The 15,615-nt window shown below is 43.9% G+C and overlaps 1 protein-coding gene across 17 annotated transcripts in view; it reads left to right on the top strand.

Moving 5' to 3' along the window:
• The window catches only part of arhgap23a (Rho GTPase activating protein 23a), a 69,979-nt gene that overhangs the window by 44,222 nt on the left and 10,142 nt on the right, over window positions 1-15,615 (top strand). For 9 of the 17 annotated variants that reach the window (XM_082529898.1, XM_082529896.1, XM_082529906.1 and 6 more), the window contains 12 exons: window positions 1,932-1,956; window positions 3,153-3,245; window positions 4,042-4,120; window positions 4,856-4,916; window positions 6,428-8,024; window positions 11,668-11,823; window positions 12,684-12,792; window positions 12,881-12,923; window positions 14,085-14,222; window positions 14,305-14,613; window positions 14,721-14,782; window positions 14,995-15,113. In XM_082529898.1, coding sequence (XP_082386024.1) covers window positions 1,932-1,956; window positions 3,153-3,245; window positions 4,042-4,120; window positions 4,856-4,916; window positions 6,428-8,024; window positions 11,668-11,823; window positions 12,684-12,792; window positions 12,881-12,923; window positions 14,085-14,222; window positions 14,305-14,613; window positions 14,721-14,782; window positions 14,995-15,113 — 2,791 coding nt within the window. Of the gene's footprint in view, window positions 1-1,931; window positions 1,957-3,152; window positions 3,246-4,041; window positions 4,121-4,855; window positions 4,917-5,546; window positions 5,860-6,427; window positions 8,025-11,667; window positions 11,824-12,683; window positions 12,793-12,880; window positions 12,924-14,084; window positions 14,223-14,304; window positions 14,614-14,720; window positions 14,783-14,994; window positions 15,114-15,615 lie in introns of those variants that run through there. The other 8 variants (XM_082529903.1, XM_082529902.1, XM_082529904.1 and 5 more) reach the window with 8 other exon arrangements.

Below are 15,615 nucleotides of genomic sequence, written 5' to 3'. Positions count from 1 at the left end.
ACTTAATTTCTTTGCTTATTTACGCTGTGTAGTGTCAAAGTACTTGTTACTGAGTTACAGCATACAGCAGTCATGCTATTGCCATACATATAAGCTGAAATAAACAAAAGTACTCATTCAGATAGGGAGGACATACACTGGATCTATTTTTAGATGCTAGCTCCTTTTATTATTTATTATATCCTGAAGCCTGTAGTAGAAGATGTGAAAAACAGCTCTGCTTTTGTTACCTGGTCAAAATTCACTCATTCTGAGGAGACATTTGGGTGGTCTGTGGTCTTTAGCTACCAGCCTTGTGTTTCTCGGCACATTTTGCACATTGCTGTCACATTTCTTTCCTTACGAGCAATAAATTCCAAGCAATGCACATATTTGCCACCGTTGAACTGGGAACTGAGGAGACTGTTTTTGGAAGGGTTTATGTACCTGCATAACCATTTGATCAAGGAGAAGTTTCTTGGATCGAGAGGTCAAAGTTCAGTCGCTTTCCTCGGACTTCCATGACCTGGATGACTGAGAACCTCCCCAGATAACTATCCGTCCAGTAACTTTGATCTTAATACTGAATTTTGGACCAAAAGTGTGTTACATTACATTAAAGTAACACGTTATTAGTGTGATGATACAGTGAAGAATTGCTGTTTTATTATCACTGAAAACTGGGATGTACCTTGTGAGCAACAGGATGGATACGGATGCATTTTTGTGTAGGTTTAGAGTCTTTTCAATCCAGTGCCAGACATCCGCATAAATTAAGGGATGAGTAATTTTCCAGATGTATAGAATCCCTAGCATAGACTTTTGTGTCCACCTCTTCCCATCTCCTTCCGGATGTGGTGAAATTAGGACTGGCCGGGTGGTGAGTGTCCCCAGCTATGAGTTCTATTCTGGGGTCGGCAGCTATCCTTTCTCTGCCTCTAAACCCTCCACCATTGTCTGCAGAGCCCGGAATGAGCCCACTCAGCGCAGGATAAAGCCCGGCAGCAGTCAGCCCACTGTGCCCCTGCCCACAAACTGTCCACTCAGCTTAGTGTGTGTGTGTGTCTGTGCGTGTGTGTGTGTGAAGGTGATCAGAGAACCTGCAGCTATCAGATCTCACCACCTCGTTTCTCACTGTCCCCGCCTTTATTTACTCGCTGTGTGTGTGATGTCATGAGCACCTGCAGATTGTCAAACCAGATAGTCAGTGTCTGTGCTGGATCTGCAACATTAAGAGCTCATGAAAACAAACAGGTCGGTGTCAGGAGGTTTGGCATAAATTGTCAGTGAAGTCACCGACACGTGAGGGAAAGCTGTAAACAGTTGATCTTATCCTTCCACATTTTGGTTTCTGTTCAGAAAAAGGTCACCTGGGGTTGAGAACTGTGGCCAAAGTTAGAAGCCGTATGCTGCTGAAGTGTCTGTGTTTAAATCAGGAGTATGAGGGCCCTGTATGAGGCCTTTCTACTACATGATGTAAACCCCGAATCATCACTTGGTAGCATTCCTGCCTGGAAAAGTAGTGATAGCTTTTGTTTTTCCCCTCAGTTTTGTCTAAAAGTTGAATGCTGAATGGGCATGAAAAAAAAAGCACTTTATTATTGGTTGCAAAATTTTCCATGTGGCACAGCCAGTTTCCGTCCTGCAAATCTTTGTATATGGTCAATTTTGTGACAGTGTCTGAAGTAGCAACTTTTCCCACATTTCCAAAAGTAAAACCTTTTTTTTTTAAAGCTCAGCGCTTGCGTTGCATCACATGTCGACCTTTCTGTGCATGTGGAAAAGTTTACCCCTCGCTATCAGATCTCTCTCATCTAGAACTTCTTAAACGCGGCCAAAGACCATCTCAGCAAATGTGTTTGTAATTACTAGGACAACAATAAATGTCTCTTACAGGAATTTTACGCTTTAAATTTGCTCTAATATGTGTAATTCTGTCTTTCTGTTTGCAGGATGAGGAGAACGGTAACGGAAAGGGTGAGCTGCCTCTATTTTTTGCCTTCTCAGTCTTTTATTAGTGCTCCAGTTAAAGCTTACTACAGGGATAGGGATAATGATGATGTAATTGAGGCAAGACCCTACTGTACTTCCCTCATGTCTCGCCTGCTCTGCAGCCTTTATGCGCCACCTACAGGACGCTATCCAGTACTACATCTAAAAATCCACCTGCAGTTAGACTTCTGGTTCTCCAGCTTTTTCTAGTTTTCTTGACTTGAGATGCTGAAAAAAGTGTGAATATTTATCAATAAATATCAATAAGAAATTTAATTTTACATAAATAAACATGCAGTAGTATAAGCAAACTCTTATTTATTTTCCCTGAAAAAAATTTACCTTACTTTTGCAACCCACAGTCTGACAACCTCTGAGTTAGATGCTCATGGACGTATTTACTCGTCTGAAAAAGTGCTACTTTCAGCTGCTACCTGGTTCACTCGGGGTTGGGACAGAAGGTAGCTCTGCATATGTGAATTGGAAGAATTCAACAGGAGATGCTCTTCCTAACACAACCCACGAGGCATTTGTGCCTTCTCCCGGGATTCACCTGACGAGGGAGTTTTCACTCGTGAGGTGAACGCGTAAACAACTACACTGTGGAGCCACGTCGCTCGTGTCAAAAACAAACCCTTAACAAATATCTGATGGGCGCTGGTAGAAAGTGTCAGCAGTAACTGTTCGTAGGTGTAGCGCAGCAGAAGGGGAACAGATTTGTTTGAGCCTGCAGCTTTACTCGGCGCTTCTGAAAGATTTGTGGGTGTAGCGCTTATCAAACAACCAGCCTGGCGTGGACTCCCAGGTGATATTCATGAAGTAATCGCAAAACAAATACATCAGAGAGTACATCTGTATATCAATGTCATGTCTGCTTAGATATGCATGTGAATTTACCCAAATGAGTTCATGCAAAAAATGTAAACTAATGGATTGTTGTACTGTGCACCTCCAATACAGAATGGCATTTTATCTATGTTATTTTACTATTATTTACTATTTGACTATTGTTTACAATATTTGGATGATTAATAATATTATATAATATTATATAATGGTAAATGTTCATGTGTAACAACGTTCATACCCACATGTGGATTTCTTTTTCTTTCCTTGTGCATTAACTGAATCTGTCTATGTCCTGATCTTTGCGCATCCCCTCTTTTCATGTTGTCATTCAGGGTTTCAGAAAGGTCAGTTGGAGCCAATGGACACTATATTTGTGAAGAACGTGAGAGAAAAGGGTCCGGCCCATCAGGCAGGCCTGTGCACAGGTAAAAGGAACACGTTGTGCAGGAGTGAGGACGCCTCGATTTGCATTGGAAATCTGTTCTGCGTGCAGGTCACGTGACGCTGCACGAGCATGCAGAGAGAAGTTGACTAACAATAAAAACAAAGGAGACGAGAGTTATTACAGAACGAGAGCTCAGTGTGTGTGAGGTTTTCCTCTTGTGTATTTCTGTGACAGCAGAGCAAACCAGTACTCGGTGTTAAAGCACCAGCTTGATTTAACGCAAACTGACGCATCCACGGAGTTGCACGCTACCTCAAACGTATGCAAACACACGCCCTGCGAGCACCGCGTATGTGTTTCAGCTTGCATAAAGTAACCGCAAATGCATATAAAATTTGAGCAGGTAGTTATCGGACGCCTTTCCTCAAGGCCTTGGTTCACAAAAGCTGAGCTGTTCTAAACATACCTGTTCTTTATGCTTGAAAGCTATTTTAATTTTATTGATGTACTTTTTTGCCTTTAAGACATAGAACACCACATGAAGTGAAAAAGTGTGAGATTAAGTTCAAGCTGGCTTTTGATGCCACCCAATACAGGTGATTTGCTTAATGTGGTTTTGGTTTTGCTGACTTTAGACAGCCCAGAGTCAATTATTCAAAAAGTTCACTACTTATTTTTCACTCCGGGTCATTATTATTTTGATGTCTGCCTTCAGGGAATTTACCCCTTACCCATTTTCTTTATCATTTCCTCTTGCTTTAAAGGTCAGAGTTTACTGATTCATTGTTCTCAAATGTATTAGTGATATAATATGACAATCTGTCCATGCTGTGCAGGGGATCGTCTGGTGAAAGTGAATGGAGAAAGTATTCTAGGAAAGACGTACTCACAGGTGATCGCCCTCATTCAGAACAGGTAAGAATCCCTTCCTGTGAGCCCCTTCAGAGCCTTTTAAGTGTTGATTTATTGTCCTGTGAGAGAAGTCATAGGAGAGTGACACAAAAAGTGGAGATATGTGCACTGACTCGTGTATATCTTCATGCTTGCCAGCTTACCATCTGGCTATAAGCCGAGCTAGGCAGCAACAGGAATAGCTTGTTTCACCCTGAGATATGAGAATAACCTCATGACAGATCAATGCGACGCATCCAAATCATATCTAATGGCCCAAATGTAATGTAGGAGGGAGTGCGTGACTTCACCTTTACAAATATACTTGTTTAACTGGGCCACAGGTGTTTGTTTTTTTAAATAACATAATTTCATCAGTCTAAATGCTAAAAATTCACACAAGGGCAAAAAAAACATTAACTAAAAAATCCCAACAACCAACTATTCTGATTGGCTTTCTGCCTTTCACGTAGTTTGTTAGTCTTTTGCTGCATATTATGAGTTTTAATGGAAGGTATGAAACATCAAGTGACATACCTCAGTTCAGATTACCCGATGGAACTGATTCATTATCCTCCTGCTCAAATCAGTGCATTCCTAACTGGTATTCGTTTAAGAATAGCTGGAGTTTTTTTAAGGTTTCTTTTGTATTTGATTTTATTGTATTTTTATTTTAGCTATAACAATCCACAGGTACAAATGTTGCCTCTGAAGTCTTATTCTTGCTCTTGTCTCTTTTTTGTCGCACGTGTCCTGCAGTGAGAGCGTGTTGGAGCTCTCCATTATGCCAAAGGATGAAGATGTGCTTCAGTTGGTAAGTGTGAGTATGAGATTTTTCACACATATTTTACCCCACCCCCACCCCCACCTCAAATACACACACAAAATAAACCCACACATATTACATGCATTATTTTAGGACACTGCAGAAGTCTGCAGAGATGATTCACAGCGTCACTGTTGAAGAATTTCAAGATTTTGTTAGACTGGTTGCAGAGTGACTCACAGGCTCTCCGCTCTGTGTTTAGATTACAACACATGATCATTTAAAACCACTGGTATCTGTCAAAGTTTGTGCTTGGGGAAAAAAAAACCAACCCAAAAACTCGGTTGTCGCTCACACACCCATGTTCCGTAAAACACATTTTTATCGCTCCACAGGTTGCTCTTCCACAAGATCCAACATGCATCGTTAAATGCCCCTCCCATTAACCTGGAGCAACTCGTCAACACACACAAACACCAGATGAGCTGATTTAACTGGTCTTTCTCACAGATGCAGAAACATCACCGTTCCTCCCAGAAATGCCCCAAACCGCCCTCTCCTTCCAAGCGTCCTGCCGTGTCTTAATATTATAAACCCCCTCCTCTGTTGTCTCGCTCCTCCCCTCGCTGCTACGCCTGTCTTTGCTGCATTCCTAGCATGACCTCACCAATCCCGCGCACCTCCCTCCACACTCCCACAGGGTGGAGTAAGATGAGGAGGAGGAGAGAGGGAGTTTGGAAAGATCTGAGAGAGGCAGAAACAAGTCGATAGAGCAGATAGAAAAGTCACAAATACAAAGGAAAAGAAAAGAAGTTAAAGTCTGGATGTTTTAGGACGAGGACGCGGTACAAAATGAAGAGCAGAATGTTTTAGCTGCAGAGCTGTCGCATCCGCGGTGTTAGTGAGCTCTTCTTTTTCTGCTTGTGTGGCTTCGGTCTTAACGCACAAGCTGTGGAAAGGCTCTGGATTCTGTTGGACAGCCTAAACGTTTCATTAGGTAAACCTTTAAAAGTGTCAAACTGATTTAAAATGTCTTTGTCATGCGAGTTTAAAAATAACTGGAAGTAGGTGTGTTTTTGGTTTAAATATGGCAGTGTGGCCGATTCCTGAAATGATCGGGTAATTTAAAGCTAGTTATTTACATTTGGATTCTCCTAAAGCAGCAAAGTGTGTGTGTGTTTTGTATTTGTTTAGATAACATTAGAGGATACTTTTGTATTTATAGCTAGCTGCAGTGCGGTGAGTGTTGTGGCTTTTTCTCGGGGGAATTCTTCCAGTTTGGTAGCTAGTTTGTGTTTGTGTGGAGAGCCGAGGCCTCGGGGACAAACTGTGGCAATAACTCAGAAGCTTCCCCTTTCAGGCTGTTGTTGTGTGTAAAGCAGCACGACACTGTGCCGTTGTCAAACTTGTTTACAGGAAGAGACCATTTTTATTTAAACTTCTCATTCCACACATACACACACAGGCGCACACAGACACACACCTACCTACCTACCTTTGTAATTTCTCATTTCTTCCTGTCACGTCTGTTCTCACGGTTCCTCCATCTTCCCTCCTTTCTCTAGGCGTACTCCCAGGATGCCTACCTGACGGGTAATGAACCGTACGCTGGGGGAGCTGAAAACCTTCCGCCGCCACCCCCCCTATGTTACCCACGCTCCAAGACGACGTCGGTTTCTGGAGCTCCCCTCTCATCCCCCATGGGCCAGAACCAGCTGGATAACTGGAGTCGCTGGCCAGGTTCTTCCAGCCCCTCATCACCCTTGGACAACCGATCTGCTGTGTGCAGCCCCGCCAGCTGGCAGGAGGGGCGGCCAGGCGAGCCCGGTGGTGTGGGTCACAGCAGTCCAGCCCACCGCACAGAGGAGATCCAGTACGGTATGACCAGCCAGCAGCCTCAGGGCCAGATTAGGGGACGCTCCTACTCTTCGTCTTCCTCCTCCGGAGGCCCTTTGTCCAGCCCGCTACAAGTTCACTACCCCAACCACCATGGTGCCAGTTCTTCACAGGCTCAGCCACGCAAGTCCAGCTCAGCCTGGACCAGTCCCCCTCAGCCACAGGTCAGCCACAGCCGCAGTGACCGCTGCCAGCAGGCCCTCTCTGACTGGTACTACAACCAGCAGCCGGATCGCTCAGTACGCAAGATGCAGACCCGCCATCGGAGCTACTCACAAGACCGGCTCAGTGAATCAAGGAGGCAGCAGCAGCGTACAGATGGCTGGCCACACAGCGCCTCCCAGGACACTCTGCTCTTACTTCAGCAGTCAGGACCCGGACCCCAAGGGGAGCCATACTGGTCCTACGGAGACCACACTGCCACTAACTATACTCGAACACGCTCTGAAAATTTGCTCGCCCTCTACGACCACCATGGTCGCTCGTTAGAGATGTTGGACCGAGGAGCAGCTGGACTGGTCTCGCCTCGGATTGACAGGCCCGCGTGGCTCCAGCAGGCCCCCAAGCCTCCCCCGAGGACTGACGCTTACCACAGGCAGGGCAACCATTTTAGCGCAGCGCAAGCTCCTCAAGTGTCCCGGCAGTCACAGCCAACCTCTAAACACCACCCACAGACCCACACCCAGCCACAGCCGGCGCCCACTCAGAGCAGGCGGCTTCCTCCTGGACAGAGCGTGGACGACCTGCCGGTGGGCTACCGTAGCTACAGCCCATCTTTTTACCGCAAAACAGGCCGCATCCTGCAGCAGGCTCATTCGTTCAGGGACCCTTCATACTCTGGCCCCCACTTAAACTGGAACCCAGTACCTAAAACCAGCCCTCCAGAGGGGACGCCAGCACCTCCCACTGCCTCCACCACAACTCCAGTTGCCTCCGCCACGCCTGAATCCCAGGACAGAGGGTACAGGCCAACAAACCACGAGAGGGAACGAGGGGCAGTGGAAGGGCAGGCTGAATTGGTGGCACAGACCCAGGAAGTGGTGATGAGGCAGAAACCCCCCACGGGGCGGAGGAATGTCCAGGGTATGCGTCACCCTCACTATGCCCTGCCTTTGGATGGGCTAGAACCCTCTTTGTTTTCTCCTGATCCCAAAGACTCAGCCCCAGCTCCCGGTTCCACAGGAGATGTAGCCTCAGGCAAACCAAATGGAAACCTTGCTCCCCTCCCACTAGAGGATGACTCTCTGGCCTCCATCCCCTTCATAGGTGAGTAGGGAGCCTCCAAGCTTCCTCCCATGTCCCTTCTCCTACTTCCCTAACACAAAAAAACCCCACACTGACCTTGAGATTTCATTAGTCGTCCTCTAAAATGTAATCTACACTGAGTGTTTATTGAACGTTAGCGAAAGCTTAACCGAGAGGAAATGCAAAGCAGATGAAAATTTGAATTTGTGTGTTGTTTAATTTCCTCCTCGTCTGTATATTCAGACGCCAGAGTCTGCCCAGACGCAGTTTCCGATCCGTCTGTGAATGTTTGCGTTGGGTAATTGCGGTATTCCCACAGTCTTACGCACCATATTAGTCGTATGTGCGATGGAAGTTCACTAATCCTGCTGGCTGCCCTCCTGACTTTAAGGTCACCTCACTGTGCTGAGGAAATGAGGTGGAGGTCTGGACTTCCTGAATGTGGGTTGTTGTTTAGAGGGATAATTTTCAATTTCACATCGGTGGAGTTTGATTTTGTGTGTTGAGGCGTGACAGGAGCTCAACAGCTACTGACAGTGGTTTTAATCTAAACCAGTAATACTAATAACGAGCTGTCATAGCACCGTCCGAGTAGGACATGCAGTCTTTTCTGTTTGTTTTCTACAGTTATGGCCTGCATATGTTGCCGTCAGTGGGAGTTGACTGCAATCGTGTTCGAGCTTGTTTCTTGCTCTGAAAAGGCTCAAACAGAAGGGGCCCTGTAGGCTTCTGATTAGATTCTATCACTTGACACGGACATTAGTCAAAATCAAACCACAAGCAAATGAAGTCAGCCGGTGAGGCTGGACTTGCCTATATCGCCCACTCGCAGGCTGGGGAAAACTTGCATTAATGTTGAATAGATTCAAATCAGCTGACTGGGAAGCTTTGACCCATCTTGGAATGACTGTGGATATTTGAGCCAAGCTGCACTCTGCCTCATTTAAAGAGAGAAACTACAGGAAACCAGGAAGGCATCTCTCGTCCTCGCTGTCAATCCGTCAGAGCACATTCTTGCCTCGTACTTTCACCTGAATTAAACGAAACCAAGCAGCCAGAGCAGCAGGTCAGGACATGTTTAATATCCACAAACTGAAACTAGGATAGACAAGAAGTAGTTGTTCGTTCGTTCGTTCGTTCGTTCGTTCGTTCGTTCTTTCTTTCTTTCTTTCTTTTTCTTTCTTTCTTTCTTTATCCAACTGACGCAGATGCTGATATAATCTGAGGCTGTTTAGGGACATGCAATTTCATGGGCTGTTGTTTTTCTTCTTCTTTTCAAAGCATGGGTGTCTGTGAGATAGCAGTTCAAAGGCAAACCGTGTCTGAATGCAGATACTGTATGTTTTTATCAAATCTCGTACACCATATTGAATTTTTCCTAAATTCAATGAAGTGTTTAATACTTTCTGTGTTTCTGGTAGCTCCTACAAAATGAAACGACAAATTATATCGAATGCTGCTGCAGGATTTTATTGTGCGCCCACTTGGAGTCTTTGTAAGCCGTAAATTGCCAGGAGGTTTTTGTCATGGTCCTTGTGGGGAACAGTGGGGGCTCCCGCCTTCAATGCAGCTATTGTACTGCTCTACTAGATGAAGGGTTTTATGTGGGGGTTCATTCTATGACTGTCTTTACTAGCTGGACCCTGGACATGATGGACTTCGTGTACTGGCCCTCTGTGTTTTCTTACAGGCACCTGCTTTCAATTACTTTGTATTGAAAGCTCAAGCTCATTCTCTCTCATTTTCTTGGTCTAAACTTCTTTACATTGAATTACAGTTGCTACATACAGGTTAGTTTGATAGTCAGTTAATTCTTTGAGATATTTCGTAAGCAGGAGTACAGGTAGTACAGCTAGTAAAACATGCTGCAAAAACTCAGGCCTCAGACTATTTATATTCAACTCTTGGCTCTGTATGATGTCAGAGAGAAGGAATATCCCTAAGAAACTCCACATGGAGTTGAAACCTTCTAGTTGTGAGGGACAGCCAGTCAAAGGAAAGCTGGCATCTTTGCCCTAAAGGGAGAGGAGCTAAAAGGGTTGGTTTCAGATAGTTCAGAGTCCATGAAATGAGGTCCAGTTTAGATGTAATAAAGATAAATAAGAATTAATTGGAACTGTATATCATGCAGAAGATAAAAACTAGAAATCAAGCACAATAGGTCCCTCTTAATAAAGTAAATATTCCAAAGAGGAATGAGTCTTTAAGCATTTCTTCTATCTTCACCATTTGTCCAGGACAAATCTGAGTCAGGAATTCCTCCTTTACTATATGTACTGTAGAGCAGCAGCACAGTGTACTTCAGTATGCTGCTCCCCTCTGCTGGTCTGTCTCTGTGTCGTGTTTCTGAGCTCACTCTGGCTGCCTGTTAATGACGGCCTTTGTTAAACCCACAGCCCGGCTATTTCTGGGCCATGCTGTAAACAGGCAGATTCCTTATCCCAGACTGGGAATGTTTTCCGCCTTATGTCGGCCTCTAAAATGCACAGGAGCGAAGAATAGAAAAGCGAGGGCGGGAAGAAGAGCATGAAGAAAGGGAAGAGACGAAGGATGTTCGAGGACTGGACTGTAAGAAGAGAGATGGTTATTAAAATAGGGAAAATTAAATATGAAACCAGTGCAGGGTTTTTCTAAAATGACCATGTGGTGGTCAGTTGAAGTGTGGCGGAGTGAGGCTGTGCTGCCCTCTGCTGTTTCCTCCGAGAGCAAACCAGAGCCTCGACGCATTTCGGTCCTGAGAGTTTAAAACATCACGGCAAATCCAGCTTCTCCTCACTGCATGCAAATATCAGACCAGCCCCTAATCCTCGCTGTCAGTCAGGAAGTGTGAGCGTGTTTGTGTATGAATGTTTCTGTGCGTTAGTTTCATATCCCTTTACCTGAAACTGCTGATGACTAGTAGCCTGTGTGATCCTAACCATTTTATGCCTTTGTCTTCTTAAAAACTACGTTTCTTTATCAGCATAAAAAAATCCCCAGAATTCTTATGTTGGAAAGAAAATGAAAAGATCATTCATGCCCAATAATTTATTTTCTACCTTTTGGACAGTAACGGTTTCTCTTGCATATATCAGATCATGCCTGCGCTAGGGTAGATTTCACAAAGAACTGAAACCATGAGCCAGTAAACCTGTAACAAAACCCCCTCCTCTCTGTTAGCTACTGAACAGTTCTTCCTATGGCAGCAGAAGACGCAGGTATTGTATTTTCTGTAAACTTTTTGCCTGTTCAGCCATGTTCCTGTGGGACTTTTTCTTACTGTAGTTGGGTCGCAGCTATGCTTACTTTCCTGAGAGAGGACAGGAGCTTTTAGTGACTTCTGCTTCATCTGTGTGTTCTTAAGTGACCATATAAATGTATGTGTTTCTGACTTTCTTGTACTTCTCACGGGAATCTGGAAGTGCATCATGTTAAAGTATTGTGGTAAATGTTTTAAGGTGATAGTCAAATTTAAAGTGAAAGAAACTGTGAAAAGCGTTTTTTTTTTAAGTCTCTCTGATGGTAATCCCCCAATTCCTCATCATTCCTCTACCTTAAAACCTCTCCTCTCCTTACCTTCTCCTAACCCAACCCATTTTTTTCTTACCTTCTCGCCCTTTTTGCTAACACCTAACCCTTCTCCTTCTCTTTCACCCTTTCCTTCCTTCCCTCCACCCGCCCACAGACGAGCCAACCAGCCCCGGCGCCGATTTGCGCGCCCGGCACGTGCCGGCGTCCTCCGTTGTCTCCAGCGGCATGAGTTCAACGCCCGCCGTGGTCAACAGCCCCGCATCCCCCACCTTCACCTTCCCCCTCACTAGGCTCTTCTCACACGACTGCAGTGAGTGCCCCCTCCTCCCTCCCTTCCTCGCCACTGCATGCAGCCAAAAATTAAGATTCTCCTTTTATTTCCAATGTGGATTTATAAAGCATGAGATTTGAAGAGAGTATACAATTTTATAACTGCTGTAATCTCCATCTTATGAAGCATTTTGTCTCCTTATTGTGTTTTAACTGCCTTATTTTCTTAACACAAATGGGGGGGGGGGGGGGAAGCTGAAATCTTGAACTTAAGGATGCACTTAAGTTGTGGAAATTTACGTTTTATTTTATAGAGCTGAAAAAAAGTTTGTTTTTATGAGAAGTGAACTTTAAAATCTCACTCAAAAACCAAAATAGCTTGACAAGATGAAGTTTCAGCAGTTTGCATGTTGAATTTGTAGATTGGACTTGAACACATTGGTTTAGATCATTTTTTGGTCACAATTCTAAGCGTGCATGAAGCCCAATCTGTGTATTTTCAAATTAATTTAGCCCATATTGGTGGTGCACAAACCAAGACTTGCATGATTGTGAAAAAACTGCACAAAAAAATGAATATGGGTGTGTACACCTGTATGCCAGAGGTGAGCAAACGGTCCAAGGAAACCAGTCTAACCCCCACTCCTCTAGCTCATGTTCCTACTCACCATCTCCACCAAGTCGCTGATTCACTCACCCTGTTAAACACCCCCCCCCCCTTCCTCCACCACCTCCCGCTTCCTCCCTCACTGCCCCAATCTCCTAATCCAACACCATCCACTCTGGTGATTGGCATTACATCAACATTCTTTCTGTTTTTTTTTCCCTCTTTCTCTTTCTTTCTGCTCTCTTCTCTCTCTCTCGTTCTCTCCATTCATTCATTCATCCCTCGCTGAGCAGGCAGTATTAAATCCAGTCGCCGTTCCTCCTATGTTCTAGCCATCTCCAGCGAGCGCTCCAAGTCATGTGACGAAGGACTCAACACGTTCAGAGAGGACGGACGATCCTTGTAAGTACTGCAGATCCCAGACACCTGATAGAAATTATATTTCACATTATTAATATTAACGACTCTTTGTTGTGATGTTATATTCAAGTAGGAGGCTTCCAAAAAGAGTGAAGAGCTTCTTCACAGATGGGGTGAGTTCCTCACTTTTTATTACTGCACATAAACTGACACGATCTGTAAATACTTTGCATGTTATCATAAAATTCAAAGACGAAGCTAAAATGCAAACAAATGCAACTAAATCATTATCAACCCACATTGAATTTAAACTAGTCATTTGTATTTATTTAACTAAGGCAATGAATTAATTATGGCAAACCAACATTAATATTTTTAAATGCGGTCATACAAAAAAATGTATGGATGGTTGCACAAACATCTAAAACAAGTTATTATAATCATTTTAATTCTCATTATCAAATTCAGGCTGAGGTTTTGAAGGAGTTTCAAATGACTTCTTCCTGCCACCGCCAAGCTACAGAGACACAAATCATATTAAACTTTTGTCATTAAAACCAGTGAGGTGTTTTTTCTGTGACACGCTGCCATAAAAGAGTCATAAAGTCTGAAATGAAGTGTTGGGACACGTGGCTTAAGTTTGCCAACGTTAAATATAATTTAACTACAGCTACAGTGAGCTGGTTACACTGGAACACTATGAGTGTGTCTTCTGTTATTACAGCTTTTTAAATCAGCTTTTTATTTGTGCAAGGAAAGGATTGTGTTATGTTTTAATAAAGCTTTTATCAGGTAATATTTGGCCATATACAAAGACACATAAAGGTGCGATAGCTGATAGTTGAACTGGTGGTTCGTCCGTTGCAAAATTCTGCAGTATGGAAACTACTGCAATCTTCTGCCAGGTCAGCATGAAGAGTACAGTTTTCTTTGAAACTGTTGCATGGTATTTTTAAAAGCAATTTTAAATTTAAACAATAATTAGCAACACAAAATAATATGCATTGATGTGTTTTTGCACATTATAAAAGAAGCTTGAGAATTAAAAAATAAACAGAAGGTGAAAACTAGCTGAAACCACTTTGTGAGCTTTGAAAACTAACTTTAAAAGAAAAAATAAGATGCTTACTTTTGGTTTCTGTTAAAAAAAAATGTTATACAACCAAAATAAAAAAAGACTAAAACTAACACTGAAACCAATAGAATCGAAACTAAAACGAAAGATTTTCAGATAATAAAAACTAACTTGAAATGAGAAAATCCGCTCTAAACACTAGCTAACTGAAAACAGAAAGTCAACAAATTACCTGAAAACTTTTCCGATTGTGTTTCAGTCTCTGGACAACATCGGGACAGCGGAGGAGGTTCGGTCGAAACGTCACTCCACCTCGGAGCTGGGAAACATCACTTACAGCGATGTATGGCGAGAAGGATGGCTGCACTACAAGCAGATCCACACCGAGAAGGGCAAGGTGGGCAAATCGAGCTTGATTACAAGAGAAATCTGGAAAGCATAGCAAAGGAGTCGCATCACATCTCCTCTTTCCTTCACAGAAGGTAGGCAGCGCCATGCGTCCGTGGAAGCGTGTCTTTTCGGTTCTTCGCTCCCAATCGCTGTTCCTCTACAAGGATAAGCGGGAGGCGGTGCTTCGCGGAGCCACAATTGGAGGTTCGGCCGAGGATGAGCAGCCGATCAGCATCCAGGGCTGCCTGGTGGACATCGCGTACAGCGAGACCAAACGAAAGCACGCCCTCCGGCTGACCACCCAGGACTTCTGTGAGTACTTGCTGCAAGCGGAGGACCGGGAGGACATGCTGAATTGGATAAAGGTCATCGGGGAGAACAGCAAGATAGACAACGAGGTCAGAGAACACACTTTTACCGGGCAGATTTTCAATAACTGTATGCATTTAATATGTTCTCAGTGAAAACCTCAGACTCATAATGCAGGTGTGTTTATGTCTCGCAGGAGCTCGGCTTTTCCAGGCAGGCCCTCATTAATAAGAAGCTTAATGACTACAGAAAACAAAGGTGAGTCACCCGATCATGAATATTGCTGTCCTTTCTCCTCATCCTGCCTGGATATTCCCCTCCCACACACCAGAAAAATGCAGGTTAACTTAAATTGAAGTTAAATTTACTCTAACCTGTCCTGGATTTTTGCCACCGGACGAGCAGATACAGCTAAATTTAAATGAACCACAACAGTAATACCTACACTGTCTCTCTGTCTCCCCCTACAGTCCAGCTGTCAACAAGCCAGACTCCTCTCCCAAGTTGTCCCGTATGAAGCCTCCCTTCCTGCTCAATAAGACGGAGAACGCTGCTGGAGCGCCACGCTCGCCCAAACCAGAAGGCAAAGGTCAGTGTCGGGGAGACTCGAAGCCATCCACGCTGGCATTCGGCATTTGCTGAATCCTGGGCTCTAACTTTGTTACTGACTTTGTCTTCAAACTAATCTTGGAATCAAAACTATAAAGAATTAATTGGACCAATTATGAGTGTATTTGGAACTCCTCAAAGTTGTGAATAGCTCATCATTTAGTTGTCATATTCACTCTTGTTGTGGAGGCACCTTTAGTCAACTGCTTTGTTGTTTCTTCTCTTTTTTGTCCATATTATTTCAATATTTAATTATACCATGCTAACACAAAGCAACTATACATAAGACTGACCTAAAAAGTGCAACTCTTGCCCAAAGTAAGTACTAACCTTTTCAAATGTTTAGAGATTTTTTTAATCCCATTCTATTAAAGCAGTCTGCTGGTTTTCAAATCCTTTTTTATTTTTGTTTTAATGGGTGACAGCGTTTGGATAAGAAGGTGTTTAGTCAAACATGGAAGTTGCTAAGTTTCTGTTCAACC

The sequence above is a fragment of the Aulonocara stuartgranti genome, assembly GCF_965226115.1.
Source record: "Aulonocara stuartgranti genome assembly, chromosome: 4".
NCBI lineage: Eukaryota > Metazoa > Chordata > Actinopteri > Cichliformes > Cichlidae > Aulonocara > Aulonocara stuartgranti.
This window is presented reverse-complemented; position numbering and strand designations above follow the sequence as displayed.